Here is a 12393-nt window from a genome sequence, read left to right on the forward strand (position 1 = left end):
CTCCTGGGAAATTTAATTTAGTTGTCAAAATATTAATATAGTTACCTCAGAAAAGAAGTTAATTTTTGATTGTTTTCTTTGTTGTTCAGCTTGTGGGAACGCCATATTATATGTCTCCAGAGCTCTGCCAAGGAGTAAAATACAATTTCAAGTCTGATATCTGGGCAGTAGGCTGTGTCATTTTTGAATTACTTACACTGAAGAGAACATTCGATGCTACAGTAAGTTGATGTATTATCCCTACATTGTCCTTGCAAATGGTACAACTTGGTTGAGAGAATCAACTTCATTTATCCCTGAGCTTCTGACTTCTTGAACAGAAATCAACTGTAGGCAAAATAATAACCAATGTTCAGGCACTGGCTTAGTAGTGTATTGTAAAGTACCACAGATAAGATTTATTTCCAACTTGAATTCCCCATTGAAAAATAATCATAGTCAAGTAGTTTGAGCATAGTCCTTGAATCCACTGACTATAATTTTAAAACTGACTCTAGGATCAACTGTGTGATGCAGCAGTTTGGATAAGCCATTTCATTTCTTATACTTCAACTACATTGTTTTATAAAAGCTAAGGCAAATTATTTAATACCCATTAAAGTGTTTGGTCTTTTTTGCGAAAGATTACACACTGACTCTTAGTTTTACTAAAAACTTACTGTTTTATAAACAACAAATACCTTTAAGTCTCTTTTCTTCTTCAAGTAAAGCCTAGTGTTAAGTAGTGCTTCTCAAGCTTTAATGTACATAGGAAATCACCTGGGCATCTTGTTAAAATGCAGACTCTATTTTAGTGTGTCTAGATCTAGTCCTGGTATTCTACATTTCTGACAGACTCCCAGATGATTCTGATGCTCGTTCATGAACCACAAGTGGATTCACATCCACTTGTAAGTTCTTTGGCCTTTTATGAGACCTGTTTATTTTTCTAAGTCCTGAAGTTTATTTTCTTAAATAATATAGTGGAAGGAAAATGAGTTTTGGAGTCAAACAGACTTTGGTTGGAATTATGGCTCCATTTTTTTTTACTGTTTGTGTAGTCTTGGGCAGGTTACTTTACATCTCTGAATTGGTGATGATAACCTTGTGTGGTGTTTACAAGAGTTAAAAAACATACGTGCAACTTATGTTACATAGTGATCTCTCAGTAAAGGTGGTGGTGGCATTGTTATAATAATTTCTTATCATTATCAACTTATTATTCATTGCCTTGTCTTTTGCAGCAGAGTATCACCTGACCATTATTAGGATATATAAATCAGGAGGCAAATTAGTTGGCAAAGGAGATACTTAAAGCCAAGAAGCATAGCTAACTTTGCTTTCCTTTTTCTTGGGAGTCATTTGAGGGGTCAGATTATAATATACTCTGCGTGTTACTCTGTTGGTCACGTAGTCATACCTCCGTGTTGGCCAGTTGGTTTCATTCTCTCTGATAATAGTAGTGCATCTCCAGCCACTTCTTAGTGAAGTATACTAATAGTTGTAAAAAGAAGTCAGACCTAATTTACAGCTATTGCCTTTTCTTTATATGATAATCACAGACATCTCAAAGCCCCTGCTGGTAGATTGTAATGCCATCTTTATATAACCAAGGACAATACAATAATGATTTTCTCATAGAATCCACTCAACTTGTGTGTGAAGATTGTACAAGGCATCCGGGCCATGGAAGTTGATTCTAGCCAGTACTCTTTGGAACTGATCCAAATGGTCCATGCGTGCCTTGACCAGGTAAGTGTGATTTGCATATTGATTTCAGTTCACTGTCTTCCCTTCCAACCTTAGTGTCTGGAGTATGGCACAGAGGAACTTGCACAAAACCACGTCCATGTCCCCAGGGTAGGATGTATTTGTGGCTGTATTCAGGTGAATGAAAAGTTAAAGTGTCAGTCGTGTCTGCCTCTTTGCGACCACATGGACTGTAGCCTACCAGGCTCCTCTGTCCATGGACTTCCCAGGTCAGAATATTGGAGCGGGTAGCCATTCCCTTCTCCAGAGGATCTTCCCAACCCAGGGAGCAAAGCCGGGTCTCTTGCATTGCAGGCAGATTCTTTACCATCTGAGCCACCAAGGAAGTCCATTCAGATGAATAGGCATTGGCAATTCATGCGAGTTGTGTGCTTCAGCCAACAAATTCTCCCTTTATTAGTTTGTGAAATTGTGCTCCATTTTTTATAATCAAGATTAATTTTTATAAACTGTATAAAATAAGAGGTAATTTAGAATTCCCGATGTACAGAATGTATATAGTTCTAAATGTCACAGTTGCCCTGCAGTGTATTTCTAGGTCAGTATTAGTCAGAGGTAGTCCAGGAACCACAGGCATGAGAGTTGCCCGGGGGTGGGCAAGTTTTATAAGAAGAAAATAAAGATTCCTGGGCCCTACCCCAGACCTTCTGGATCAGAATTTCTGTAAATAAAGCCCAGAAGTCTTTATTTGTAACAGGTACTCCAGGAGATTCATATGTTTTATATATATTGAAATCTGAGAGCCACCACTGTAACAGTTAAAACCAGTGAAATTTGAGAAGTCTTTATTTGTATCAGGTACTCCAGGAGATTCTTATGTTTTATATATATTGAAATTTGAGAATCACTACCCTAACAGTTAAAACCAGTGAGAAAGGTGCATTCTCATCCTCACATGTAAGTGCTGATGGTAATGATCATGAAGCACAGAATGTGACATAATAGGTTTTTGAAATAAAAAGGATGATATATAGTGGTCTCTAAATAGCAAACCTACAGCCTTCTAAGAAAAAGTAAAATGCCTCTTTAGATCCCATTTTGCCCATTTCCTTTAAGTTAAAACTAACCCATTGGTACTTTTTAGGATCCTGAGCAGAGACCCACTGCAGATGAACTTCTGGATAGACCCCTTCTCAGGAAACGCAGAAGGTAAAGAACAAAGAAGTCGCTTCATTGTCTTTCTGTAGATGGTCAACTGACTATATAGGCCTGACCAGAGTACCGCAGAGAGAGGGTGATGTTTCCTGACCTGGCCACTCTGGTGCTATTTTATTCCAGCATCTCCATTTTCATCGCTCGACTTCGACGTCCCTCGCCCCTGCTAGTTTGTTCTGAATCGATCCTGATGAGGCCCTAGACCCCCCATCTTCTGTGAGTTCTGCTCTGGAGTTTGGGCATGAGAGTGTAGTGGTTAAGAGAGGAGGGCTCTGGACTCAGTCACCCTTACGTTTGTATCTGAGTTCCGTCACTGTCTTGTCAAGTTATGTAACATCTCTGACCCTTAGTTTTCTTCTCTATGAAGTGAGGTAGGCTGAGGATTGAAGGAGGCAGTGCATATAAAGGGCTCAGCCCCGGGCTTGGCACAAGGTGTTCAACAGTTGTTGGATAGGAGTGTAGGATTGGACTGGGCCATAGCTTTTCAGTGCACTTGTTTAGATGGTAGGTTGTAATTGAAGGGGTCCTCTTCAGATACCTTTTGCTCATTTCCCATAGTCAAGTTTGATTGATTCCTGACAGGTTATTTTCTGAGATTTATTCAGTATTAGAGGTCTCTACAGGTAGAAGGAAGGCCCTTTATCCCTCACTTTTTGTAGGAGGCTTCAAACCCTAGCTGAAAGGAAAAGATGTTCTTTATGCTTCTTGAATGTCCTAGTCTCTGTTTCATCCTCTTACACTATTTTTGCCTTACTACCCTTCCTTCTTCTGCCAGTTCTTTGTGAATCTTCCCAACATTCAAACCTGTACTATGTTCTTTTTCCAGCCTTGCCCTTGGATGCATTAAGTGTATAGTTAATTCCATAATCTCTGTTCTTTGGTCAGTACCTTTATTCTGTTGTGTTTAGTGTCTGAAATTACATATAACATTCCAGATGCAGCACTGTAACCTTTCATTTATGTTCTATTCATATTCAGGCAGTCACCCTTTAGGGCTGGGTAGGCATATTTAAATTCTTTATCTAGCTTATTTTCTAACAGTATAATCACTGTTTAAACCTCTTATTTGAATATTTCCATTGATAATTTTTAATTGCCATTTTTATTGAGATAATTGGAGATTTACAGATAGTACTTCCCTAGAACTTTGTTCTTTGATGGAAAAACATAAGACAGAGCTTTCCAGATAAAGCACAGATACAGAGAATTGTGAAAATATTCAGGAAGCACTAAGTCCTATTTGGCTACACCAGAGGTTTTAGTCCTGGCGTTCTCAGTAGCAACACCACTAGAACTTTCAAAAATTTCTGGTGCTTAAGCACCGCCCCAGGTCTTCAGGTATAATTGGTTTAGGCAGAATGGGAACCCTGAGCTGAAACATGGGAATTGATGGAAGGAACCCTGGAAAAGTAGGTAGAGAATCTTGAATGCCAGATGAAGGAATTTGTGCTGTCTTCAGGGAATTGTATGGAAGTGTTGGATATTTGAGAGGGCGGTTCATGTGATGAGAGGTGTAACCTTAGGAAGAGTTATTTAGCAGTACTAATATCAGTGCTAAGTCAGTGCAGGACTGAATAAAGTGGACTGAAACTGGTGAGACCAATTAGGTGCTACAATTAGGAGCCTAGTTGGACAGTTGTAGGGATGTAAGAGTTGAACCATATCCTAGTTGTATGGCTGTGAGAATTGGACCATAAAGAAATCTGAGCACTGAAGAATTGCCGCTTTTGAACTGTGGTGTTAGAGAAGATTCTTGAGAGTCCCTTGGATTGCAAGGAGATCAAACCCGTCAATCTTAAAGGAAATCAGTCCTGAATATTCATTAAAAGGACTGATGCTGAAGCTCCAATACTTTGGCCACCTGATGTGAGGAACTGACTCATTGGAAAATACCCTGATGCTGGGGTTGAAGGATTGAAAGGTTGAAAGATTGAAGGCAGGAGGAGAAAGAAATAACAGAGGGTAGGATGGTTTGGATGGCCTCACTGACTCGATGGACATGAGTTTAAGCAAGCTCTGGGAGTTGCTGATGGACAGGGAAGCCTAGCGTGCTGTAGTCCATGGGGTTGCAAAGAGTTGGACACGACTGCACTGAACTGAACAGCCTAGTTGGGAAGTAAAGTTGCCCAGAGCTAAGGTGGTGAGACTGGGAAGGACAGGTGAGGATAAAGGGCACTGTACAAGTAGAATCTGTAGAATTTGAATATTGAAGAAAAGAAGACAGCTGAATCCAAAATCGCTGAAGTTTTAAGCCTAATTCACTGGGAGGATTGAAGGTGCCAGTTACAGAATCAGGAGAGTCAGAAAGAAAAGCTGTATGGGGAGAAAGATAATGAGCTGAGCTTTAGAGATGTTGGGTTTAGGGAGTCACTGGGCAGACTAGATGGAGATGTTAGCAGGTTCCTAAAATGTACATCAGAAAGAAGTTCTCGAGGCTCTCTGGTGCAGCCTAGAACATTCCTCAGAGATAGAAAACAAATGACCCCAGACTGCTGGCCTCATTGTGGTTAACGAATTGTCAAATGCTAGGCCTTTGTAACTGTTTGAATTGTATCAAAGTACTTTGCTAAAAGTATTATAGCATCTTATGAGGCATATGAAATTAAAAGACGGTTACTCCTTGGAAAGAAAGTTATGACCAACCTTGATAGTATATTAAAAAGCAGAGACATTACTTTGCCAACAAAGGTCCATCTAGTCAAGGCTATGGTTTTTCCCGTGGTCATGTATGGATGTGAGAGTTGGACTGTAAAGAAAGCTGATCGCCGAAGAATTGATGCTTTTGAACTGTGGTGTTGGAGAAGACTCTTGAGAGTCCCTTGAACTGCAAGGAGATCCAACCAGTCCATTCTAAAGGAGATCAATCCTGGGTGTTCATTGGAAGAACTGATGCTAAAGCTGAAACTGCAATACTTTGGCCACCTCATGCGACGAGTTAACTCACTAGAAAAGACTCTGATGCTGGGAAAGGTTGGGGGCGGGAGGAGAAGGGGACGACGGAGAATGAGATGGCTGGATGGCATCACCGACTCTGTGGACATGAGTTTGAGTGAACTCCGGGAGTTGGTGATGGACAGGGAGGCCTGGCGTGTTGTGATTCATGGGGTCGTGGAGAGTCGGACATGACTGAGCGACTGAACTGAACTGATGAGGCATATGATTTTAGAAGATTAAGTCTGTGAAAGGTTTTAAAGAGACACTGGTGCAATATAGAACCTATTATTTCTCTCATGTATCTTTGCTTTTCTTTTGGTAGAGAGATGGAGGAAAAAGTCACACTGCTTAATGCACCTACAAAGAGACCAAGGTAATGCTCAGGAGACTCTTTAAAAAAGTAATATATCTTAAATTACCACCAGGGAGTCTTTCTTTCTTGGGTCTGGACATTGTTTGATCCCAGTAAGAAGCCTTTGGCATCCTTTCAGAATCCCAGCATCCATTTAAATATCAAATAGTCATTTCAGAGGAAAAGAAAGCTGTAATTTCACCCTCTTGCCAAAGTGGACATCATTATCATGATGAATGTTGAAAAGTTCAAAAGTGTAGGTGTTATGGATCAAACTAGTATCTGATCTGGCTGGGCTGTGATGAAGCCCTGAGGCAAGAATTGCAAAGCCTGCCATGATAGAGGGTTGGAGTAAGTTGTCGAGAAAGAACATACTTTCTCATACCATAATTGGCAGTTCTACTCAGGGAACAGACTGAAAGCGTTTTTGTTTGATATAATTTTTATGTTAAATGTGCCTTTGTTCTGGGGGTTGTTGGCAGGTCAAGCACTGTGACTGAAGCACCCATTGCTGTGGTAACATCCCGAACAAGTGAAGTCTATGTCTGGGGTGGTGGGAAATCCACTCCCCAGAAACTGGATGTCATCAAGAGTGGCTGTAGTGCCCGGCAGGTGTGTGCAGGGAATACCCACTTTGCTGTGGTCACAGTGGAGAAGGAGCTATACACTTGGGTGGTAAGTGAAAGCTACATACTTTAGAACAATGATGTGCATCTCACTGGGCCCAGGATGTATAAGAATTTCATTGGTTGAGTATGTGCTGCAGAAGTGGCAGCATGAGATGATGGAATATAAGCTCTTTTGAGAGGAGGGATTTTTTTCTGTTTAGTTCACTGATGTATCCCAAGTGCTTGGTACATGTTATATCACTTTTAAGTGTTTTTTGAATGGATGAATGAGAGAGTGAGAGAAGGAGAGAAAGAATTAAAAGGCTCAGACTCAGGAGACTGGATTCTCATTGACAGATGGGTGACTTCAGAAAGTCATTTGTTTACTCTGTTCTATTACCATGCATTTCAGAGCAACTTATATCTGTGAAGTAGCTTTGTAAACAAGGAAGTAGTGTACCATGTCAGGAAAATTCTAAGACCTGCATCAGTGATTGGAGATGGTGTATCTTGAGTAGAATTTTCCTTTGTTCCCCTCTAGATTCTACCTTCTCTCTCACCTTGAACATACTGCATATTTTTGCTGTCTCTTTCCTTATCTCCCACTCATTCCTCATTCACCTGCCAGTCAATTGAAACTACTCTTGACAAAATGACCTCTAAATTATGAAAACATAACAGATAGGTGCCCTTGAGTCCTTGCTTGACCTCTACTATTAACATATTGGTCACTTTTCTTTCTTGCAGGAAGCCTTGTCCTCCCTTGGCTTCCACGGGAGCATGTTCTCTTGGCTTTCCTCCTGTCTCTTCAACTGTGTCTTCTTAGGCTCACTTGATGCTGCTTTTTCATTACCCAACCTGTCTTAGAACCTCAGTTCTTCCCACTTTTCCTCCTTCTGGAGGGCGCTCATTTTTTCCAGTAGTTTCAGATAAGTTCTCCAAGAGGGCAGGCTTTATCCCCAGCGTGTGACAGAGAAGACACTCAACTATTGGTTGAGAGAAGGAATGAGTGATTTGACCTCTGTTACAGAGTTTTAACTTGCTGTTATTTCCAAAAATCCTCTCACTTGAAGACTAGCTTCTGGGGGTACTTCTAGAGGTAGAGTGAAATTAGTGCCTTAAAAAACATTTATAGAAGGTCTTACAGTTCTATAAACGTTTTTTAAGACTCACCTCTCTAAAACTGCTGGGAAGTCATTCACGACTGTTGTCAGTGCCTTCTAGCAGCCTCTTTGATGTAGCCAGATTCCTTATGACTTGCATGTTTCAGGGAGTGAAAGACGCTGTTGTGTCCCACTCTTTGCGACCCCGTGGACTATATAGTCCATGAAATTCTCTAGGCCAGAATACTGGAGTGGGTAGTTTTTCCCTTCTCCAGAGGATCTTCCCAACCCAGGGATCGAACCCAGGTCTCCCACATTGCAGGCAGATTCTTTACCAGTTGAGCAACAAGGGAAACCCCCCTGTGACCAAAATTTGTAAAAACTTTTGTAAGGATTTCCAAGAGTGTCCTTCTATAGAAAAAAATCAATCTAAACTATATGAAGACATTGTTTTCATCATCATCCATAATTAGTTTACCTTAGACTTGGAGAAAAAAGACAGAATTAGGAATGTGTCCTTTTAAGTCCTGATAAGATATTTAAAAAATCTTTATCTGTTGGCAGGGGATTTTTACCATCTGTCATTAAAAGATTTAATGCCCTTAACTTTTTGTTTTGTTTTCGTTTCTTAATTATCAGCTGATTTTTTTCCTACTGTTTTTCTTGATAAGCAGTGATGTTAAAGATTTGTTTTTGCATGAAAAGTTTAAAACTTACCAAGACCTGTTTATTTCACAGAACATGCAAGGGGGTACTAAACTCCATGGCCAGCTGGGCCATGGCGACAAAGCCTCCTACCGACAGCCAAAGCATGTAGAAAAGTTGCAAGGCAAAGCTATCCGTCAGGTGTCATGTGGTGATGATTTCACTGTCTGTGTAACAGGTAAGCCAGCAGCAGAAAGCACCCAGGTGCATTTCAGGTGGAGTGTTGTATTTAATTCTATGCAGTTTTAGCTGGGATTTTACACAAGATTCCAAAGAACCAAAGACAGTGAGCAAATATACACTTTAATAGCAACATGCCCAACTTGATATAGCATTACGGGAGTGATGAGCAAGGAGAAAGCAGGTGGGTAACAGAAGAGGCGGGACTAGGAGAAATATATTGTCTGTCCCATTTGGGGGGCTGGAGAGGAATAACCTCACCACCTAGTCAGGTGTAGATAACACTGAATCAGGAATCAGGAGCTAAAATTTAGTTTTGGTCTTACCAGTACTCACTTTATGATTGCTTGGTGCTTCCTTTTTTCTCTGTAAAACAGAGATGTAAAATAGCCTTAAAATTTTAAGCCTTTTTAACACGATCATCCCACCATTTTTTTAAAAACTGTTACATAACAGTATGATGACCCTCTAAATACAAAGAACTCTAGGCTTCATAGACAGTCTGTCAGATTTCTCTGCTGCAGTCATCTGATATGAGCTCATTGTCTGAGGTCGTCTTCGTTCCAGTCCTGTCCAGCTTTCTCATTAGACAAAACAAGTAATTCATTTGGTGGGTTCTGCTTTCCTTCCTCTCACAGATGAAGGTCAGCTCTATGCCTTTGGATCTGATTATTATGGCTGCATGGGGGTAGACAAGGTTGCTGGTGCTGAAGTCTTAGAACCCATGCAGCTGGACTTCTTCCTGAGCAATCCAGTGGAGCAGGTCTCCTGTGGAGATAATCATGTGGTGGTTTTGACACGAAACAAAGAAGTCTACTCTTGGGGCTGTGGTGAATATGGTAGGTATTGCTTTGACTCTCTCCACTTATTCCCAGGGGCACAGCCTGACTTCAAGCTTGTGCACCTCTAAACATGTTATGCAGCCTCTATTTAAGTGTTAACTTATAAAAGAGAGTCTTACAGAACATTTTCATTGGGACGGGAGCCCTCACATTAATGATGTTCTCTCTCATGCGTGTCTCAGGACGACTGGGTTTGGATTCGGAGGAGGATTACTATACACCACAAAAGGTAAGATCAGAGGCAGCTTCTCCTCGGAGCCCGTCTAGGTCACACAGACTCCAGTAATAAGTCCCCTTCCCTGCCACCTCATATCACGGTGTTTATTTCTGAAATATTACCGATTTGGGAGACTGACAATCCAGGATTCCTAAGTTAGCACTCTGTGGTCTTGTCATCTGACTGAATCATGAAAAGTTGAGAAATAATGTAGCCACTGTGGACACTCTGGAGTCACAGCTTGCTCATCAGTGAGCACTGAAATTAGCATGTACAGTGTAAAAGTCACATCAAGCTAAACACACCCTGCGTGGAAAGATGCTTGAAAGCAATATGCTATCCTTTCACCTGGTACAGCCATTTCCCTTCCTCCTTCCACAACTGGACACCAGATGAAGTAGTTGTTTGTATTTAGGGGTCATATTGTGTGAAGCATAATACCTAATTCCTCAGCACTGTGGAAGCAGGCACTGCCAGAGCTGGCGTGGGAGCGGAAAACAGCTGAGGGAGAGCACGGTCACATTCCCACCCTAGGACACAGGCTCACCCACTGGAAGGCTGACTGTAATCGGCTATACCATTCACCATTAAAGATGTTTATTTACATTTTTAATATTAACTGATATATCTGTGGGACCATTCTGAGTAGAATTCGCAGCTGTTCCTCTTCACCTGAAAAGGTTCTAGTATTGTTAGAAGGTTTGAGTTTTCAGGTTTCACAGAGGGATATGAGCCTTCAGACATCTTGGCTGCTGCCTCAATCCTTGGTCACCTCACTTATTGTATGACTGGGACTCCACAGGGCTGAGTTCTTCTGTAACCATCATGGGATGTTGTATCTCAGAGGACTAAATCAGTAATAGATTGAAGCTTCTCCTTCCTCAGTGTTTTCTGAGAAGTGTTCCTAAGTAGTAACTAAGTACCTGTTGCTAAAACTTTGACAGGAGCTATCTGTTTAGCCAACCTGCAGTTGCCTCTTTATTATAAAACTTAAGCTCCTTATTGAAAACAGTAGCCTCTAAGCTGCTGGGCAAATCTGAAGAGAATAAAGCAACCTTACTTCCCTGTAGTCATTCTGCTAAATACAGGGCATCACAGTTTTGAAAGAATTTGAGGATTTTTTTCCTAATACAAGTTATGTTGGGGAAATTTTTTTTTTTCTAATTTGTTTTTTTCTTGCAGGTGGATGTTCCTAAGGCCTTAATTATAGTCGCGGTTCAATGTGGCTGTGATGGGACTTTTCTGCTGACCCAGTCAGGCAAAGTGTTAGCCTGTGGACTCAATGAGTTCAACAAGCTGGGTCTGAATCAGTGCATGTCTGGAATCATCAACCATGAAGTGAGTACCCCATTTGGTGTCCTGAATAAACCATCAGAACCTCTTTAGGTTGAAATGTCTTTGGAAATGCCATTATTGGTTTGTGACCACTTAAGATGGAGAAGGAAATGGTAACCCACTCCAGTATTCTTGCCTGGAGAATCCCCTGGACGGAGAAGCCTGGTAGGCTACAGTCCACGGGGTCGCAAAGAGTCGGACACGACTGAGCGACTGAACGGAACGGACCACTTAAGAATAAAGTGAGGATCTCCACAGGTGCTATGTCCAACAAAGGTTCAGTTCAGTTCAGTTCAGTTCAGTCGCTCAGTCGTGTCCGACTCTCCGCGACCCCATGAATCACAGCACGCCAGGCCTCCCTGTCCATCACCAACTCCCGGAGTACACTCAAACTCATGTCCACAGAGTCGGTGATGCCATCCAGCCATCTCATTCTCCGTCGTCCCCTTCTCCTCCCGCCCCCAACCTTTCCCAGCATCAGAGTCTTTTCCAGTGAGGTAGCCAGCCACAAAAGAGTGCATACTATTTGATGCCCGTTATTTGAAGTTTGTGTGTGCTAAATCTCTTTAATCGTGTCCGACTCTTTGCGACCCCATGGACTGTAGGTTTCTCTGTCCATGAGGTTCTTCAGGCAAGAATACTGGAATGGATTGCCATGCCTTCCCCCAGGGTATCTTCCTGACTCAGGGATCAAACCCACATCTCTGACATCTCCTGCATTGGCAGGCAGGTTCTTTACCACTAGTGCCACCTGGAAAGCCCACTGATGCCCATTGTTTGAAGTTTAAAGGCAAAATTAACTTACTATGGCAGAAGTCAAAATAGTGGTTACTTCTGGGAGGAGGGGTATAGGCATTAACAGAAAAGGTAGGAGAGAACCTCAGATGGTGGCAGTGGTCTGTATCTTGATCTGGGTAGTTTTTATGTTTATATACCTATAGAAAAATATATCAAGCTGTACAGTATTGTACAGTACATTATACCTCAATAAATTAGTTGATTATAAACAATCAAGTGATGGAATTCAGATTCTACCTTGTCCCTGAAATATAAACATAAGAAAATTAACATTATGAAAAGAAACATTTTTCCATGTATCACCTCCCAGGAGAGTTTTTAAGATTACTCTCAAATCACTGATCCTATACAGGCTTATTGAATGTTAGTTACTATTACCTCCTTCAAGCATGTCATAAAATACACCTCTGATATT

The 12393-nt window shown here is 41.4% G+C and overlaps 1 protein-coding gene across 1 annotated transcript in view; it reads left to right on the top strand.

The window, feature by feature from the left end:
• Window positions 1-12393, top strand: part of NEK9 (NIMA related kinase 9) — a 39554-nt gene that overhangs the window by 8729 nt on the left and 18432 nt on the right. Inside the window, exons 6-14 of the mRNA XM_055435557.2 lie at window positions 90-221; window positions 1621-1731; window positions 2834-2898; window positions 6161-6211; window positions 6673-6865; window positions 8640-8784; window positions 9425-9625; window positions 9811-9857; window positions 11028-11183. Of these exons, the coding sequence (XP_055291532.1) occupies window positions 90-221; window positions 1621-1731; window positions 2834-2898; window positions 6161-6211; window positions 6673-6865; window positions 8640-8784; window positions 9425-9625; window positions 9811-9857; window positions 11028-11183 (1101 nt within the window). The remainder of the gene's footprint in view (window positions 1-89; window positions 222-1620; window positions 1732-2833; window positions 2899-6160; window positions 6212-6672; window positions 6866-8639; window positions 8785-9424; window positions 9626-9810; window positions 9858-11027; window positions 11184-12393) is intronic.

This window comes from Moschus berezovskii, chromosome 9, assembly GCF_049115385.1.
Source record: "Moschus berezovskii isolate FMDL1 chromosome 9, NW_MosBer_1.0, whole genome shotgun sequence".
NCBI classification, from domain to species: Eukaryota; Metazoa; Chordata; class Mammalia; order Artiodactyla; family Moschidae; genus Moschus; species Moschus berezovskii.